Here is a 20599-nt window from a genome sequence, read left to right on the forward strand (position 1 = left end):
GGAGAGGAAGAGAGAGAGAGAGAGAGAGACAGAGAGAGAGAGAGAGAGAGAGAGAGAGAGAGAGAGAGAAGGGAGAGAGAGGTGGCTTGAGACGGATTCTGAGGCAGAAAATAACCACATCTTGCAGAGTGTGAAGCCCACGCTGGGAGGAGTCTGTTGTTCTAAGTACAGTGGGAAAAGCCCCAAGAGTGTTCTGAGCCACAGAGCCACAGAATTTTATTTTATTTTAAAGTTCGCCATGGTTGATGTTTGGAGAAGAGACTTAGGAAGGCAAGCTCTGTAGCAGGGAAGCTCATTCGAAGACTTTTCAGTCCTTTGAAGAAGACGCAGTGCTGGGCATAGCCACGGTTTCGCTTCCACCTTCTTCCCGGACCTTTGTCCACCTGCCGTTGTCCCTGCACCGCGGTGCAGCCTAGCGCCGCGGGCTTGCTGCGGGGTGGGGCTGCTACGGCGGCGGCTCCTGCTCTCGTTCTAGTGGCAGAGGTGAGGTCAGACTAGAGTGGTCGCCACGTGGACCCAAGTGAGTGGAGAGGAATAAACTTCGTTTCACCCGGTGCGATGCACAGGGGCGCTTTTCTAGCATGTTAGGATGTTTCATTCAGTTAGCAAACTTTCGAACTGTTTTTGCTGCTCTAGTTGCCTGATACATCATATATCAATAGAAGGCTTCAGAAACAAAATTGTAATTTGTAACATTCGATGTTTTAATATAAATAAGCATGCATGGAGTCCATAGAGAATTCTAAGTAAGTTGTAGCAATTTTAATTTTCAATCTGTGTTTATAGTAGGTCATAATATTTAAATCATGCTTTATAAAAGCATAATGAATAGCTATTATATGACACGAAGCCGTATATATTAATGGTATGTTTTACAAGCTAAGGATTTTTTCTTTGATTACATGTAATTATGTCTTTTTTTTAATTCAAAGTATCAAGATACGAACATGCAGGGAGTTGTGTACGAGCTAAACAGCTATATAGAACAGCGGCTGGATACGGGAGGGGACAACCAGCTGCTCCTCTATGGGCTGAGCAGCATTATTAAAATCGGTAAGAGACGTTTTATACTCCCTCCTAGGAGAAAAATTAAACCGAAGGTAAAGTCAAATCGCGTTCTCTTCGCTGATGATATGTAATCGTGTGCACATCGCTCTTTCTGGTTGATGCTGATACGATTGCTTACTCGGTATTATGACTATCACTTTGTCCATTTTTAAATACTCTAAAAATTAAATGTTAAGTCTCAAATTTAAAAAATATTTTCTAATAGTTCTGATAGTCACATTTTGACAAGTGTATCATTACATGGTACATTGCTGCATGCATTTGAGGATGTCACATCTTAAAAATTGCGACAGCTAATGAAAATCTTCCAATTATGTGATTCAGTAAAGCCATAAATTATTCTGTTCAGTTGACTGCATGACCGTTAATTTTGCTAACAAATCCATTCAAAAGACTCATATTTGAGGTCTCACCTTAGGGAATTCATGCATGTTATCTTCTTCCATTGAGATTAGTTTCTTCCTTTTTTATTACTTTGGCAGCCACAAAAGCTGATGGATTTGCACTGTATTTCCTTGGAGAGTGTAATAATGTAAGTATCTAAATTTAGATATAGGTGCTCTAGATAAGAGAATGTAATAAGCTTTTTAAAAAAGATAAACTATTATGTTACAGACAGCTTAATAGATGTATCATAATTAAGTACCTCAAAGCTCATTTTGTATTTTGTTTCTATATGTGGGTATTACCAGTCGGGAATTTTGCCAACATGGTGACATTTAGGCGTAAAATCTTATATTTTTTACTGTTCTGGTTTTGGTTTGTGGTATCCTATTTTCTGAATGGCATTTCTAGACTTACTGTTTGGTATAGAAGTTATTTCATCCCTGTGGGCTGGGATGTCAGGGGCAGTCTCTGCCCTTTTTCACACACAACCTGCAGTAGAAGAAAATGAGAGCAGCGGCTTTCTGTGAATATTTTAGATATTTTTTAAGATGACTCTAAAAGTGCAGGGACGGAGTTGCTAGGTATAGATTCCTGAGCTGCGGTGGCCGTGGCGCAGGCTGTGGGGTGGCATGGGGCTGCCCAGCGGTGCCCGGTCCAGTCTTTGGTGCGCCAGGCAGACCCTCTGTTTCTGGTTTGACTCACTGAAAGCCGAGTCCACTGTCAAGTGCAGCTTGCTTAGGCACTTTCACAAGTATTTCAGGGCACTCCGTTACTGGCATTTGAGTTTTATTATGGTATTAACACACACGTAACATTTTAGAAAAATGTTCTGAACCAATAACACCTATATTCACAGCCGAAATATATGAGACTCCGTTCCAACGTTATTTTGCAAACTTTTACTGTGTGTTTCTCGTGCGTTTGGTATTGTTATTTGAGATTTGGGGTGTATTTTTGCAATGTGATATTTGTTTTTGTGAGTAATCAAAACTCACAAAATATATAATATAATATTTATATAATATTATAATCTGATATTTATACAATATTTATATAATATTTATATTATATGAAATGTTAATAGGAATAGAGACACAGTAGCCTGAGAGTTTTAATAGTATTCATGAATAGTCGAGTAGTGCAAAACACTACAGTAGTTGGACAAAAAGTATTTATTGGCTGAACGACTTCGCTCATAACTGATCCTCTTCATTTGCACGGCCCTCGTTTCCCCCCGCGTTGTGATAATCTGTGTCACAAGATTAAAAGCTCTTTAGGACAGGACCTTTCCTTATTCATTTCTGCATTCACCTAGCAACTCTCCTAGGGCCTTTCACATAAACAGTCAACAAGAGGGTTTAGTAAATTGAATTATTCAGATATTACTCCTACTTGTAAATACTTTATGTTTTACATACTGGTAGTATTTTAGAATGGCTAAGCTACTAAAATAACAAATAGATCTCTTTCCTCGTCATTCCAAAAATTTGTTTCTAAAATTTGAGATTTTTATTTAAAAATCAAGACTTCTTTTCAGAAAATTATTATGTAATTTGCCATAATTTTTATGATTTCTGGTATGTTTATTATCATGGAACTGTGATAGTCCACGTCTCATGACTCCTTCCCGGACATCTCCAGACAGCCCACAGGGGTTGGCCATGGCAGCTGTGTTTGTTTCATGTGACCCTTGACCTTCAGTCACAGCTGTTTCTGACCCAAACGGGGACCAGTCAGAGTCCCTACCGAAAGCTGGATCGTGGACTCAGCATTCTCGCTGAAAAGAAATGATGTGAACCCTCAGCCGGGGCTGCCACGGTGGGTTGGCCCTCTTCCGCTCCACGCGAAGGAGAAGGGGGAGATGGGGAGACCTTGCCTGCAGAGGTCGGAGAGCGGCGGGCGACTCGCGGCCTGGGTCTGCGGCGTGGGCACCTCCAACGGTGCTCGACTCTTGGAGCCTGGATTTCGATTCCCAAACCCCATGCTGTTAATCACTTGGCCATACTTTTCCCTTCGTTGTTTGCATACTTCTGCGTGATTATGATTTAGAAAACGCTTTTGTATCTATAAAATCCAAAATGTAATTCTCTGTATATCAATTCTAATTCTTTCACTTTTACTTATCATTCCCTTTTGTAGCTTAATTGAGGGGGGATACCATGTCTTTTCAGGCTTTAGTTGGCTCCTTATTCGAAACCCCTCAGGTCAGTTAATACACTCTCTGTGGTTCTCTCTAGGGTCATTTCCTCCTTTCTCTCCCACATCTCAGGGGCCAATCCTGTTGAACAGTATAACCCTAGCAGCAGCAGAGTACATAGCAAAACTGTAGCTTTTTCTGACCTTCCTCAGTCAGATTCCACTCTGCTATGCTTTCTTTTTTCTTTTTTTTTTTTTGCGGTACGCGGGCCTCTCGCTGCTGTGGCCTCTCCCGTTGCGGAGCACAGGCTCCGGACGCGCAGGCTCAGCGGCCACGGCTCACGGGCCCCGCGCAGGCGCAGCGGCCACGGCTCACGGGCCCAGCCGCTCCGCGGCACGTGGGATCCTCCCGGACCGGGATACGAACCCGTGTCCCCCGCATCGGCAGGCGGACTCTCAACCACCGCACCACCAGGGTAGCCCTGCTATGCTTTCTTAATGTCATATACTTCTCCTTCATGGAATTTAGCTGAACCTGTCATTATATATTTATCTGTGATTTGTTCGATTATTTGCTTATCCGCCTTTCTCACTAGAATATAATAAGCCTCACGAAGGCAGAGACCTTGTCTCCCTGGGAGGATAATTTTAGGGGATAATGACTGTGTTCTGTTCACTGTATTTTTCCTTTTATGCATTCCACATAGGTAGTGAGGCCCTTGTTACTTCCTTAACCGAGTGATTTCTCTGGATGGGAAGCAGACATACTGTTTGAAGTCTGAAGTTCACTGAGGTGTTTCTTTAGATGTATCTACATAATTACCAGTTTCTTCGCTCTTCATTTCTTCTTATATCTCAGGTCTGACATTTGGAATCAGTTTTTTTCTGTCTCGGAGAACCTCTCTGAGTGAGAATCTGCTGATGCGAAACTCTCTCATTTTTGTGTGTCTGACTATATCTTTTTCTTTCACTGCTTTCTTGAAAGATATTTTTGCTGGATGGAGAATTCAGGTTGATAAATATTATCTCTCCGTGTATTGACTCTAATTAGTTACATTTTGGTGGTTTTTTGATTTGTCTCAGCCCTTCATTTTTTTTTGTTCCCTGGACCTAGTTTCAAGTTTATCTTTTATTTCTTGAAATATGACTAACTATACCTCTCCTGTATTGTTTCATATTCTTTCTGAAATTAGTTTCTTTTGTTTCATCTGCCTTTCATCGATGGTGACTCATATGCTCATGTCTTTTATTTATTAATCATATTCCTTTGGCCCCTTTAAATGGATATTCTTGAGGCTGTTGAAGTTCCTTTCCTGTTTTATTTCTAGAGATTGGATATGTATTTGTTTTTGTCAATCACCTAAGGCAGTATCAATTCCGGACTATTTTAATTAAATTATCTAGTTGAGAGAGGAGATTTTTATTTTCCCGCCAGCAATAAATCCAAGATAATCTGGTTTCCTTGTGATCCCCTTGCAGCTGTAAGTGTATTCACCCTTCAAACTAAGATGAGCCCATAGCCCTTTGCTGGTCCTGGCCCCATCCATGCGGTTGAAAATCCACATGTAACTTTACAGTCGGCCCTCAGTATCCACGGGTCCACATCTGCAGACTCAATCAGCCGCAGATGTGTAGTACTACCATGGCATTTATTGAAATAAATTAATGGATCCACACAGTTCAAACCCATGTTGTTCAAGCGTCAACTCTATATCTAGGCTTTACCTGATGCTCTCAAGAAAAAAACAGTTTGGGATTTGCTAACCGCTCAGGGTTCCTTTATCTACTTCCTTTTAGATTTCTGTGGATTCCTCCATTCTTCTCAGCACAGCAATGCATTATAAAAATTTGTGAAACGTACTTTATCCAGCTTTTAAATAATTTTAAAATTGTTTTTTTCAGGAGTGTCAAATTATCTAATCTGCCATATTGCTTGCAACAGATGTTGACATACTTCTAAGACGTAAGCTTAACCATATTAAACGAAATAAAACAGTTTTTTGAACAATGAGCAGGCACATGTACATTATATTTCTCCCTTTGTACGTGAAAGGTAGCATATTATAGATATTTATCAATGTTTCTAAAAATTGTCTCTGGATTTTGAATCATAGTTAGAAAGTGTTTCTTGATAACTCACTTTCAAAACAAAATATATATACTTCAGTGGCAAAATTATAATAATGCAACCCAAATGGACTGAGATAAAATTTTTAGTCTATATCAATAAATACCAAGGATTAAGACAGACATGGCAGGGACTCTAACATTCTTTTACTTATAAAAGTATTAATTTCTTTTTTCGTAAATGAGAATCAGTAGAAAAAATTTAATTTCTGAAATTAATGCATTGAGAAATAGAATTTAAATAATATTTAAATACATCAAAAGTTATACTAGTAGAATTTAAAACCCACATTCATATTACCAGAGAGGAAAAATTTAAAGAAAACATAGAAAGTTTAGGAGATGAGAGAAAACAACCTAAGTGGTATTAAAGCACTAAAAATAAAACATAAAATATGATTATCACAATCATTTTGAAGATAATTTAAAATATAGTAAAACAATAGAGTGAAAATGACATTATGAGAGGATACTTATATTAATAAATGTGAAAATCTAGATAAAATGGACAGTTTTTGAGGAAAATATAAATTGCTCCATTTAATGCAAATGATGATAGAAAACTAATAGACCAGTAAATGGAAGAAATTGAAAGCAGTGTTGAAATAATGTTTTTTTAAAAAGCTGGTAGGACATTTATTTAACACTGTTTTTTTTTGTTTTTTGTTTTGTTCTTTTTTTGTGGTACGCGGGCCTCTCACTGCTGTGGCCTCTCCCGTTGCGGGGCACGGGCTCCGGACGCGCAGGCTCAGCGGCCACGGCTCGCGGGCCCAGCCGCTCCGCGGCACGTGGGATCCTCCCGGACCGGGGCACGAACCCGCGTCCCCCGCGTCGGCAGGCGGACTCTCAACCACTGCGCCACCAGGGAAGCCCTAACACTGTTTTTTGAGCGCCAGCCTTGTTCAGGCAGTTGCTAGCCGTGGGGCACATTGGTGAACCAGAATCGTTTCCTGTACTTCTGTGCTCACCCTCCACTGGGGACAGCCCTTCAGGAGAGAGAATTCCTGTGCTGTCTACACTGTCTCAGAGCTTGGGAAGAGAAGGCAAGTTTCCCAGTTAGCAGCTTAGTTTTCCAAAGAATTTTGATTCTGGAGTTGGATTGTGTGAGTTCCAATTCACCACTTTGGGACTTTGACAAGAGTCTTAAACTTTCTGAGTCTGAATTTAACCTCCATTGGTTAAATGTTACATCATGCATGTTATTTAACAAACCATTTCAGACACCTGCCATGTAGCAAAAACTGTGCCTAATTGCTGAGCATACAAAGATAAATAAAAATCATTCCCGTCCTCAAAGAATGTACAACCAGTAGGATAAATCAAGAAATCCACAGTTAATCACAGCACAGGACCTTACGTGCGAACAGAGAGGAGCCACGGTGCTCTGGGATCCTGCATTTGATGGGGCTGGCAGGGGTGCTGGGGTTGGTGACACTGAAAAGAGCTTGGATGATGAGCCCTCTGGTGGAGCAGGGCTTAGGAGGCCTCTCCCTTAATAGACAAGAAGGGACAGTAAAGGAAGAAGCAATTTGTGAGAAATCTGGAGCTGGGAAAGGAAGCCTTTTGTGTTCTGACCAATACCAGTGTCTGACGCATAACATATACAGGGTGCTCTTGAAATGTTTGTTGGGCAAAATGATTTTTCCATGATTAAAATTTTGCTTAATTCACCTTTTAATGTTTCTACAGGTTTTCTCTTTCATACCTAGTCACATACTCCACTTACTATGTAACATTTTTTATAATGTCAATACTATAGTTTTTCTTGTGTTGCCTGTAACTGTGGTTTGTGAAAGCTGGAAACCTAGTGATCTCTAATTATACGTCAAACTTTATAATTCATAAAGTAAGTTCATAGATAGCTTTTGTGTATTAGCTTAGAAACCAGTTTACAGCCAGTAGTTTAGAGTAACTGTGTGACTTTTTTCAATGCACAATGACTTTAGTAGGTTTATTTCTAAGAATTATGCTAACAAAGTTAGGCATGTGGTTCACGGTCCAGTGTACGTGGGGCTCCTGGCTCACGCCCTCTGCCCGGACCTACATTCATCTACTCTCCAGAGCCATCTAGTGTCTATAAGAAAAATAACTTAATGGTAAAAAGCCTAAATAATGTTTTTCTTCTTAAAAAGTGTTTCCAAAATTTAACTGGTTGTGAGTTGAAGCCTTAACATGAAAGTGAAGTTTCATGAATCAAGTGATCTTTGAATCGTTCATGGAAAGAAAGATGAGAGCAAGTGTTTACCAAGTGAAGTAGACTTCTCTCTTTAGTTGATGTCAATGAATCAGAGTTTCCCAATTCATCAAAAAATCCTGGTTTTTAAGAAATAATGTGAGATAGTCTAGTCTATGGTTCTTTTCCCACCAAGTCTATTTCTCAAAATTTGATTTTTTAACTAATTTGAATGCTTTTTATTCCTTCATTGAGCCAACTTATTCATTATGACCATCGTTACCAATCTTCTCTAGTTCAAATTATTTAACTTTAGAAATACTTATGAAAATGTACTGTTATCACAAAAATATTGGACAGTTCATAATGAGTTTCTTTGAAATATTGAAAGAGCTAATTCATCCCCTACTACTGCATGGCCTCGCCTCTGGATTGATTTCTAGCTCTTTGGCCAGTCTCCTTGCTGGTGTTGGGAGGGGAAAGGCCTAATAACGTCAAGCCACCTGCAGAGCCGTCAGGTGGGAATGAAGGCGCAGAGCATCAGTGGGCAGGTGCACGCCCTGAATGCAGTGACGCTCTTCTCTGGAAAGGGTAGAGGTGGTTGAGGTTTGAAACTTTGAACCTTTTCCTTGTTTTTAGTTTTCGTGTGGTTTTCATCTCTAGCCTCTAAAAAATGTTTGTGTTAATAAAAGTTTTCATAGATTCATATAACATTAAAGCAGAAATTAATTTTAGAGACTCATTTCAACACTGGATGTTATAGATTGTAAATGTATGCATAATAGTCTTAATACGTTTAAAATGTTATGTAGTGATGTTTGATGAAAGTTTTCATTCATTCACCTATGAAAATAGTGAGTATAATCTTTTTCATCTTATTAATCTGAACATCCCAGTCAAATTCTTATGTCAAAATTCATAATGATTGGCATGGAGGAGTGGGAGGTACAAACCATTGGGTGTAAGATAGGCTTCCGAGGATGTATTGTACAATATGGGAAATATAGCCAATATTTTTTAATAACTTTAAATGGAATGTAACCTTTAAGCATTGTATTAAAAATTTTTTTAAATACGTCTTTAAAAATTCATCATGATTGATTTTGAAAAGTAAAGCCCTTACTTCATTTGTAAGTTTCTTTAGAACTTATTTACACCCATCAGTTGTTAATGCATTAATGCAGGCCCTTCACCAATGAAAAATGCAAAATATGTCTTATAAATTATGATTATTTTGAAACATGAAGAACCCAAGCAAGACTCGCCTTGCCAGATCACAACATGTACTATAAACTTACGGTAATTAAAATAGTGTGCTAGGAAAATAAACCAAGTGGTACAGAATTGAGAGTTCAGAAGCAGACCCAAGTGTACTTGGGGTTTTAGTATATGATGAAAGTGTCAGTTCAGCCAGTGGGAAAAAGAAGACTATTCGATACACAACTATCTGTTCGATTATTTCTGTGGAGTAAATAAAGGTATATTTCATAAACTTTTCTCCATTCCTGAATACATGTAAAATTTAGCCTCTAATTTGGAGGTTCGTTTTCGACATTGTCTTTTTGCAGTAATAGCTGCCTATCAGCCTGTTCCACTATAAAGATCATACAGAATATGCTATTGCGGAACACACAATTCAAACCAGTGATTGATCTGTAATCAGAAATGGAGGTCATGGACGGAGCTGTTGCACGGGTGAATCGTATGGAGTTACAAAAAAAATTGCCACCCAAAAAGAGTAGGAAACTACTAAGTGCACAGAGGAGAGAAATTGAAGCTGTAAAAACATCAAAAAACAGGTGTCTGTCTAGGTTGGTCCTCATTTTCCCTTCCTATCTGAGCTTTTGCCCTTCATATGACAACTTATTCAAAATTTTGTTAGCACTTGCCCTCAGCCCTCATTTGTAAACATTTCTATTTGGTAAGTATGAACAAAAATCATAACCTAATTAGTAAAACAAGGATAAAGTTCCCACTGTAAAGAATTATTTATTTTTTTGATAATTATTTTCTACAAGGAGTTTTCCACATTCAATCAAGTAATTAAAAGATTTCTAAATCATTTATTTTCAGCAAATCTAGTACGTAAAATAGCTTTCCATGTACCCAAGGTGCAGTATTTGCTTGTCTGTTTCTTGTGCATCATATAGAAAGCCTACACAGAGGCAATAAATGTTTTATATTAAATAAATGACCTAATAACCTAGGAATGTGTATGTGTAAGCTATTTTGTCATATTGAATTATGAAGCTAAATGAAGATATTATTATGAAGATATTATTGTGAAGATGTTATGAAGATACTATTAAATCCAGCCTTAAAGGGCATATGGCAAAGTCATCCAAAAGAGATATCTGTTGTATATCTTCAAACAACAAACAAATAAAGTCAACGGCTATTTAAAAAAAAATCCAAACCTTCTGTTGGGAGCTTGCTTTAGAGTTTACTTTCTATTGCTGTCATGGGAAGTTCTTTAAGACTTATCTAAACGATTCAGGTCAATTTAAGTTCATTTCCTGCAGTTCTGACTCTGGTTGAGTAAAGAAACATTACTCAGCATCCTTCTTACGATTAACTTTCTCATAGTTTGGAAAAATCATTGTCAATTCTGACTTTTATTCAGGCTAAATATACCATGTCCTTTAACATTTTTTTCTTGCAATCATCTCTCTTCCTGTTCTTGGATCATTTCTCTACTCTTCTCTCAATCTGAAGAAGGGGTGACAAACTGAATTGTATTGCCACATAGATAACTAAATCTAATGAAAGTCTTACTTCGTTTATGTCATATGTATATTGGTGCATTATAGTAACTATAAAAACAGTGACTTATTTCTAGCCTCTTTAAAAGTAAAGTGCATTTGTCATTTATCATCTTTCGTGTAGTTGAATTGTAAAAATCTTTTTTTAAAGTGTGTAACTTGTATTTAAACATTTTAAGCTTAATCCTTTTTAAAAGAAGCATTCAAAAAACATTTTTCACAGGCATAATAGCAAATTACTGCTTAAACACAATCCTAACTAATGTAGATATATTAATGAATAAAAATATTTTGAACTTCACTTGTAATCTTTAGATGATGGTGACTTACTTAAAGCAGATGGGGTGAGCCAAAGCTGTTTTCCTCCTCTCTGCTCCCAGTGATTGAAGTAGCTCAAGTTCATAGGGTTCACTCTCTTGTGATTGTAAGAGTTTTACTTGAAGAAAGGGCTCTTCGACATTACAAAGCTTGAAAACCACGTTATCTAAAAAATAATTACCACATCCAACTCATTTTCTTCACCTAGACCTAGCTTAGTGCTAGCAAGCATTAATACGAACATCTTTAGCTTCAGAGCATTGCCTAATACTCACTGCTTCAAAAGGGCATCGTCCTTAAGTCACAGCACTCCAATTTAAGATAAAAGTATAGTGTTGGGAGAATTTACCAGAACTTTAATGTTTTTCAAATTGAGTAGATAATCATAATACAGTTATGTCAAAATATTGCTTCCCATGCCCAGATGACTTGTTTTGATGAGCAATTCTTATTTAGTAGAAATTTATTTTAAAATATAATTTGGTTTAGTCAAAATAACTGATCATATTTTAAAAAACATTTCTCTTAAAATAGTTTCAAATGTTACCCTCCCACCTAGTCTTTTGAGATGGAAAGATACACCCAGCTTTGTCCTTTCTTTTTTTCTTTTTTCTCTTTTTTTTTTTTTTTTGGTGTGTGTGTGCGCAGAGAAGAGCAAATATTTTACCAAGAGTATTCTGAATCTGTAATTTTATGGGCAGGTCAGTTTCAGGAATGGAGTGGTTGAGTATTAAAAATAGAAATAATGTTCTGAGAAAGATTTTTAATGAAAATGAAAACATATAACCAAATCACTTTGACCTGTAGTTACAGAGCTATGTGGCAAGTCTGTAGGGCGGTGGGGTGCACTGGGTCTGTTTCTTGTGTGATAGTTTCTTGAGCCCAAGGACAGCTTACATTTTTTTTTCATTTTATTATTTTCTGTGGATAAAAATCGGAGGCTATTTTAAGAGATTTTCTGCACCTAGACGTTTGTGTGAGTCCTGTATCTAGCCTGTGTGTTGTGTGCGTAGGACATGTGGAAGAGAATTTCACCTCAGATGCTCAGTTTGGTCATTGCAAAGCACCTTTCCTCATCTTATGTCTCTACTTTTCCTTGGCTCACAGATTTCTCGCGATTGTTAAGTAATCTTTTCGTCGTGTGCCAAAGACTTTCCTAAGTCTATAAAACATATTCCTTTCTTCTTCCTAGAGCCTTTGTGTGTTTACCCCACCTGGAATCAAGGAAGGAAAACCCAGGCTCATCCCTGCTGGGCCCATCGCCCAGGGCACCACCACCTCCGCCTACGTGGCGAAGTCCAGAAAAACGTTGCTAGTAGAAGACATCCTTGGGGTAAGTGGCTTTTTACCCTTTGTGACATTCGTAACCTGAAGTATTTAATTAACAAAGATAACATATACTCTTGATGTTATAATTTAAGCTATTTTATAACAGCTTTAAAGCAAGATACAGATCAATAAATGCATTTGTATGTAAACTAATTCTTTGTACCCCAAGAATTATATCTTACGTACCCCTAAGATGTAGATTTGAGTAGTTGTTCTTTCAACATTTGCCAGTATAGTTAAGCATAAAAATGTATACTCATAGTCATATAGACTAGATGATTACTGTTTTATGTTTCATATCCTAGCAGGATATATATGAATGAGTCAGCTATTGCTGTGTGACAAACCACCCCAGGTTTTAGTGGGGTCATACAGCCACCACTCACTGTCTCTGGATTGGGCCATTCTGCTGATCTGGGCTGTCTTTGACTGGGCTTGCTTATGTGTCTGAGATCAACTGGCCATCACTTAGGAGCTGGCCAGTCTTAGGTGGCCTTCATTCTCTGTGTGTGTCTCACCACCCCCTTCAGTAAGGCTAGCCTCATGTTCTTATGATGGTGGCAGGTGTCAGAGAGAAGAAGTGGACACATGCAAGTGACTTTTCAAGCCTCTGCTTACATCAAATTCACTGCCCTCAGGTTAGCCAAGCAAATCTCATGGGAGGCCCAGACTGAGTGTAGGAGGGTCTGACCAAGGCCATGGGTACAGAGAACAGGCCAAAACAGAGCCCTCAGAGCCTTCTGCCATAGTGCATGTGCACACTGTGATGAAATGTCACTGCATGAGCTCAGACTTTGAAACTGACAAGCATACAAACACTTATATAGGTGTCATGAATTTGCTCTGAAAAAGTACTAAATTGGAGTCACAAAATCTAGATATTAATTTTGTTTTTGCCACTAGTTATCTGTATAGCCTTGAACAAATCAGGTTACTAGTTACTTTATCAAAAATAAGAACAGAAAAATTGCTAAAAATAAATGTTTCACAGTATAAGGTATATAGACAACAAGTTGTATTATAATCATCAGACTTGCTAAGAGACTAGATCTTAATTATTCTCACCACAAAAAAGAAAAAATAATTATGTGGCTTGATAGAGGTATTAACAATGCTACAGTGGCAACCATATTACAATATGTAAACGTATCAACATGTATACCTTAAACTTCCACAATGTTATATGCCAAATATATTTCATTTCTAAGAAGTGAACGTAAAAAGTAGATACTGTATAAGTTGTCATTTGAAAATGTTCTATTGTATGTATATGCAAGCTTTCAAAATATCTGTAAATTACAAAGTATAGATTTATACCAGTCTATTCATGAAAATCTTCCTGTAGACCACAGAAATTGAATAAATAGAATTGATGTTTTGATATTAATTCATTTGGGTTTCTTGTGTTCCTTTGAGTGATTTTGCGAAGCTAGAAAATTAAGTCAAAGAACTGATTCATTTCTTATGATAGGTAATTGGTAATTATTGGATGATTTGAATATCCAGTATGGGCCTTTGAGGTTCGGTTACAATGGCTTTCATTAACATACGCTTTTGTGTTATTCTAACCTTAAAAATAGAAGAGAAAAAATTTTATACATGTAATTTCCTTCCTATGGCATTTACATTTGGAGTAATTTTCACTTGTGACGTTATACCTGTAAATCCCTTAGTTCTGGCACATACCAGGTGAGGAATAAATAAATGTTAACCATCATAATTACTTTTATTATTGCATGAAGTTATGTATATTCATTCACTAATTAAATTCTACTGTACAATGATAAAGAAGCATTAAATCCATATTTGGGTATAAGTTCCACGTTGCTAAGGCTAAGCATTCTCTTAAGCAGTGTTGATAGTGGCCATGATCATTTGGTTTTCCTTTGAAAAGGACTGCTTATTACTGATGACAAGTATAAGGAATTTTCTGATAGACTCATAACTTGATGATTCCATTACTTTCACTCAATTTATATCTTTTACCCTTCTATTTTTTTAGGATGAACGATTTCCAAGAGGTACCGGACTGGAATCAGGGACGCGTATCCAGTCTGTTCTCTGTTTGCCCATCGTCACGGCGATCGGTGATTTGATCGGCATCCTTGAGCTGCACCGGCACTGGGGCAAAGAAGCCTTCTGTCTGAGTCATCAGGAGGTGAGGCCTGGACACCGCCTGTGAGGACTTTTAGTTGTACCTAGTTCCTTGAAGGTGCTTATTAATATTGTTCAGTTAATAAATGATGAATATTTAGTGAGTGAATATTTGAAACCATAATTTGCTTAATAATATTTTGATACTAATACTAACGATTTTTTAAAACATTTTTTTTTTTGTTTTGCAGTTGTTTAGAGAGGAAACTCACTCAATATAGCAATATAGAAATTCATAGTAAGTTATCTTAGTAAGGATCCATTTTAACAATAAAAATAAAATACCATATTGTGAATCAAATGAAGTAGTAGGATGGCTTTGGAGAGTTTTCACATTCTAGTTGACCCCTTAAAAATGTCCTCTTCCTCGAATATGTCCTGAATAGAAGTTCCAGCATCAAATGCAGTTGGGAAACAATAACTTCCGTTCACTGTTCCCTGAACCGGAACGGCTCAGTCCTACTAAAGCCAAACAGTACATGATCTATCTGTCAGACGTGGTGTTCGCCCGGGCCCCTCCGTGGCCTGCACCGTGTGCACTTACCAGGATGACCCGTCCTCTGCTGCCCCAGGGCCCTCCCTGCCTGCAGCCATGCTGGGCCCTCTCCTGCGCACGGCCTGCGCCTGTGTTCTCCCTCCGCTCGCGCTGCGCCTGTCCTGTACCCAGCCCCAGCTGCCTCCTTCAGGAATGTGCTCTAAGTTCACCCTCTCTGATCAGCCTTCGCTGAACACCGCACACAGACGCCAGCGGCTCCTGTCCCTCTGTCGTGCCTCTTTTCCCTTGTAGCCCCGTCACCAGCCAGTATAACGTGCGCTTCGCTTTGTTTTCTTTCTTGCCCTTCTCTCTGCCCGCAGCAGCTGTGAGCTGTTCTGTTGTTGATGGTGTGTCTCCAGCATCTAGCACAGCGGCTGGTACCTAGTAGGCACCCAATAAATATTTGTTAGATGGATGAAAAAATCAAAGAAATAGAATAGCTAGAAGTTTGAGCACTTGTCAGTGAACTCTGGGAAATACCTCCTCATTTTAAAGTGGTCATTAGAGGCCTTTTTAATAGTATTTTGGTTGAACTGAAAGATAATTATTTTATGTTAAAATCATTGGATGACAGCTCTCTTAATCAATTTCTCTTCCTTTTTAACCCAAAGTAGGAGGAACAAGAGAGCATTAAACTCAATAATAAAGAAGTGGGAAATATAAAAGAGAAACTGTATACATATTTGACTCTCCACATTTGGCAAAATATTCAAAAAATGCAATGATCTTACAAAATTGTTCATATATGTTTATGCTAGAGTCCTTCGCTGGGATGTCTGCACGTGACTGATAAAAACTTGCGTCATACTCTTTTTTATTTTATGTTATTTTTTTTCTTAGGTTGCAACAGCAAATCTTGCCTGGGCTTCGGTAGCCATACATCAGGTTCAGGTGTGTCTTTGGGATGTTTTCACAGGGGCTTCCTAGGAGAAAAGGGTGTTTGGAGTGCAGCACTGGGGAACGGAATGGAGGTTAACAAGTAACCCAGTGCTTTGTGTTTGGATATTAGGTATTTTGTTGTTTCTAAAATGTTTGATCTATTCGCTTATATTTACTTACTCCCTGCCTTAAATATTTTCCAATTAATGATTTTTATATATTTACATATAATGTTAAATTATTTATGTTCCCTATCATGGTTTTTGTTTTCCACTGAAAGCCCAGGAATGACCTCCTCCTGGCAGTAACACTGATATTTTTATGACTCCATTTCCTCAATTAAAACATCCACTAAACTAAGTGTTATATGAAAACATTAATCTTAAACATTAATTGTCACTTAAGATACCTGATTCTCTTGAAAACGTGATCTAATTTAAAAGATCACAAACTGCATGGAGTTTTCCCGATAAGTAGACTTTTACGTTCAGGAACATGGCAGCAATAGAATTCTATTTTGTATCTTCCAGTCTTTCTCGTTTTGTTCCTTTAAGTCCATTTCAGCAAACTCAGGTTGATGAGGAACTGTCTAATGGGGAGAAAATGTATATATATTTTAGGATAATGGTATGAGAAGCAAGGGCTTCCTGGACCTGACAGTATTGAATGTAGGTAGGATATGCATCCAAGTACAATTTTAAAAGCATTGAAGTAGTGATTGTGTTATGCCTTTTTAAATAAATAAGGTAAATAGTATTCTGGAATTGTTATTCTTAAATAAGCAGAACTCCCTTAAAATTAATAGCCATTATTTTGTATGGCAGGTATGCAGAGGTCTCGCCAAACAGACTGAATTGAATGACTTTCTACTCGACGTATCAAAGTAAGTGTTCATTTCTAGGGATGTGGTAGCTCTTATTGATCAACCCTTTAGATTAAGTGCAGGCTCTGACAGTGATAGATTACTGTCTAGTGCAGTCAGTAACAGAAGACCAATCTTTATTAGGCAAGTGGTCTGGTGAGTATGGTTGGTCGTATTTTGGATCATAGAGTTTCATTCTCATCCACGTTCACTTTACAAGTGAAGGATCGCAGATGTATATGTGATGATCTTAATTTGCAAGTTGGTATATATTTTCTAAGCAGACTCACTAGCAGGCGTTAGAGACTATATAGAGAGATGAACTAAGTATTGATATTTCTATTTGCATAGGAGAAAACTGACAGCAGTAGAAGGAGAGGGAATGTCCTAGTTTATATTATTTTCCAAAAAGTCCTCTCTGGCCTTTTCAACAAATGTCAGTACATTAAAACAGACTCTTAATATTATCCTTTTAATTATCCCATGTATAGTAGCTCAGATATCATTCTCCAGAAAATGCTCCATTTCCCTGAAGTTTGACCTAGAAAAGCTCCCTTGGGCTGGCAGTGGAAGCAATTACAGATATTTATTAAATTTCAGGTTCATATTGGGTTTGCTTGCTACAGGGAAGATCTCGTATCTCTCTGACCCATCTGCTTAATTGTTGAAATCGAAAACGCCCCAGGGCATGGTAACTTCAGGTCCCATCCTCTGACAAGTTAACTCAAGGTGTGATGTAGCCGTGCCTCCAAGGCCTCCAACACAACTCTGACTGTGTTCTCGCTCACATGTCAAGTCACCCTGGCACACTTCTTCACTAACTCATCACCAAGTCTTGTAATCCTCATCACGAATGATTCTGAAGTTGCTGCTTTGTGCTTTGGAATAGAAAATTAGAGAGGTATGGGACTGAGGGAGTGCTCTTTGGATCCCCTAGGCCAACTATCTTCTTTGAGATGGAATTAAACAGTATCTCTGGGACACATGATGTTACTACTTCAGAAACACCTAGGAAGGGAAGCCGTGCACGTTCTCGTACTAATGTAGTTGAATACTTTGCGGGTCTCCCAAAGTCCAATTAAAACCCTCATGTGACACCGTAAATCTGTTTCCCAGTGGGAAACCCATTTCCTTCACCCTGTTCCTTGCAGGAGCTTCCTCAGTGGATCGTGTAACTAAGCATATTAGTAGCTTCAAGCCAGATGATTTCTCTTCTAAAAAAAAAAAAGGCATTGTTTATTGCTGTAAATTATCTTAATCCTGAATACATTACTAAATTCTCACGAAACTAAACTGAAAGCAGTACCTTGCCAATCGAGTCTATGTTAAGAGTATTTCTTTATATATTCCCTATAACACATGACTGTTGATTCATCTGTTTCTCTGGTCTACATTTTAATGTATGTACCATATGCCTCCAAAATATTTATTGCAGCTCAAAATGATGAAAATATATTTTACTTGTGTAAAGTTGTCAGGTCCTTGTCATTATTTGTATTCTGATATCTCTTCTTAAATGAATTGCCTTGCTTTCTTAGTACAGTTAAACTACATTTTAACTTTTGAGTTTTTCCGTGATAATTTACATTTTTAGCATATTAATGAGATTTAGCAAATTTAAATATTTTTATTTTAGATCAAAGTTATTTATGAGATATTAAATTTGATGAAACCAATTTTATTTCTTCGTAGTTTTAGTTAAATGCTCCAAACTTTCTCTCTACCTTGAATACTTACTGATAAAATAATTACTGAATGCAGCCTCCGGAATTAGAGTCCTTATACTAAAGTCAATGATAAACTTTCATTTCTCTCTTTAAAATAATATTATTGGTTGTTTCCACAAAAGGACAAAAATCAAACAACATATACCTTTATGTTTTTTATTTAAATGAAGACAAAATTGGGAAATGTATTCAAAGTTTAACATGTTCTTTGTTCTAATAACATTACTTAAAGGTTTTATCTTCCTTTTTTTCAGAACGTATTTTGATAACATAGTTGCAATAGATTCTCTACTTGAACACATAATGGTAGGTTGCCTTCTGTTTGGAAAATGATTTTATTTAATCCTTAGATCCACGTCCTAATATGTGGTGGAACATTTTAATGTACGAGACACACATGCTGTTTTAAATATGATGAAAGGGTGGTGCTTAGTGATCTGGAGGCGTCGCCTTGATTTATTTGTCACGTCTGTTAATTTTGGAGGGGTTTTGCATAGTGTTTTGAAAAATACCCCAGAGTCTTTGATTATTTAGTGGAGAGCTAATTTGGAAAAACATTTAGTTTCTTTTTATGATTTCTTCAGAATACCTTTTGCATATAGGTTATATTAGGAACTTCCAGTGGATTCTTCCTGATCCTGAGGTTCATTCTACTTAGTTTTAGTCTTAATTATTTCTCTCTTCTAGAAGACTCACAGGCAACTGTGGTTGAAAGCCATATGAAATAGAATTTTTTTCCGCCACGTGTAGTGTTGCTGCTTTAGCGCTCTGCAGAGACTCCACTGAGGAAGTGGCTTCTAGTCGTCGAAGTGATGTGCACGTGTACCCCATGGGTGCCAGGCTGGCTTGCTTGGTGCTGTTCATGTCCTGTGGTCTATTTTGATAATTGTTCTTTCTCCTTCCCATTTTCCTGCTCTTTCTCAAAATATAGCAATCCTGTGCAACAAGGGTTTTTTTCATCTCCAGGTTTCTGATGTGCACTGATCAGTTTCTCTTTGATACCATGGCAGGCCAGGTATGGAGTGTGATATGCTCAGTGTCTTGTAGAAACAGACAGTTTCCTGAGGGTAGTATTAGGGGTTATTACTTTTCCACATTCTTTCTGTAATTAATTACATTGATGATTTTACAGTTGACCCTTGAACTGCATGGGTTTGAATGGGTCCACTTATGCGTGGACTTTCTATTGACCAGTTCTTGTATTATTAATATTATACTTTAAGAAACAGTTTTATTGAGAGATAATTCCTGTATGATACAATTAATCCATTTAAAGTGTTTAAATCAGTGGTTTTTAGTATAGTCGCAGACATTTGCAACCATCACCAGTCAATTTTAGGACATTTTCATTACTTCAGAAGGGAACTTCATACCATTTTAGCTATCACCTCTTTATCACCACATTTTGGCTAATACAAATAGTGCTCTTTTGAACATTTGGGTACAATGTTCAGTTCTAATACCTGTTTTCAGTTGTCTTAGGTAAGAGTGGATTTGCTAGGTCATATGGTTACTCTGTGGTTAACTTTTTGAGGAACAGCCAAACTGTTTCCATGGCATTTGTATCATTTTACATTCCTACCAGCACACGGGTTCCAATTTCTCCACGTTCTCACTAGCTCTGGTTATTATCTTACTTTTTGATTATTGCCATCATAGTAGACGTGAAGTGCTATCTCAATGCGGTTTTGACTAGCATTTCCCTGGTGACTAATGATGTTGAACATCTTGTCATGTGATGAAAGATTCAGATTCATTGGCTGCATTTTACTTTAATTTTTAGTGTTATGTTCTAATATTTCATCATGTATTATAGATACCACTCCCTTATGTGATGTATGATTGGCACATATTTTCTCCCATCTGGGTATTATCTTTTCACTTTCTTTCTTTTTTTTTTTTTTTTTTTTTTTTTATTTGCGGTACGCGGGCCTCTCACTGCTGTGGCCTCTCCCGTCGCGGAGCACAGGCTCCGGACGCGCAGGCTCAGCGGCCACGGCTCACGGGCCCGGCCGCTCCGCGGCACGTGGGATCCTCCCGGACCGGGGCACGGACCCGCGTCCCCTGCATCGGCAGGCGGACTCTCAACCACTGAGGCACCAGGGAAGCCCTTCACTTTCTGGATAGTATCTTTTGAAGCAC

General features: G+C 37.9%; 1 protein-coding gene across 1 annotated transcript in view; it reads left to right on the forward strand.

The window, feature by feature from the left end:
* PDE10A (phosphodiesterase 10A) overlaps positions 1-20599 on the forward strand; it is a 296650-nt gene that overhangs the window by 206487 nt on the left and 69564 nt on the right. Inside the window, 7 exon segments of the mRNA XM_055087406.1 lie at positions 933-1053; positions 1551-1600; positions 12164-12304; positions 14303-14458; positions 15830-15880; positions 16693-16751; positions 18712-18763. Coding sequence (XP_054943381.1) covers positions 933-1053; positions 1551-1600; positions 12164-12304; positions 14303-14458; positions 15830-15880; positions 16693-16751; positions 18712-18763 — 630 coding nt within the window.

Source organism: Physeter macrocephalus, chromosome 10 (assembly GCF_002837175.3).
Source record: "Physeter macrocephalus isolate SW-GA chromosome 10, ASM283717v5, whole genome shotgun sequence".
Taxonomy (NCBI): Eukaryota; Metazoa; Chordata; class Mammalia; order Artiodactyla; family Physeteridae; genus Physeter; species Physeter macrocephalus.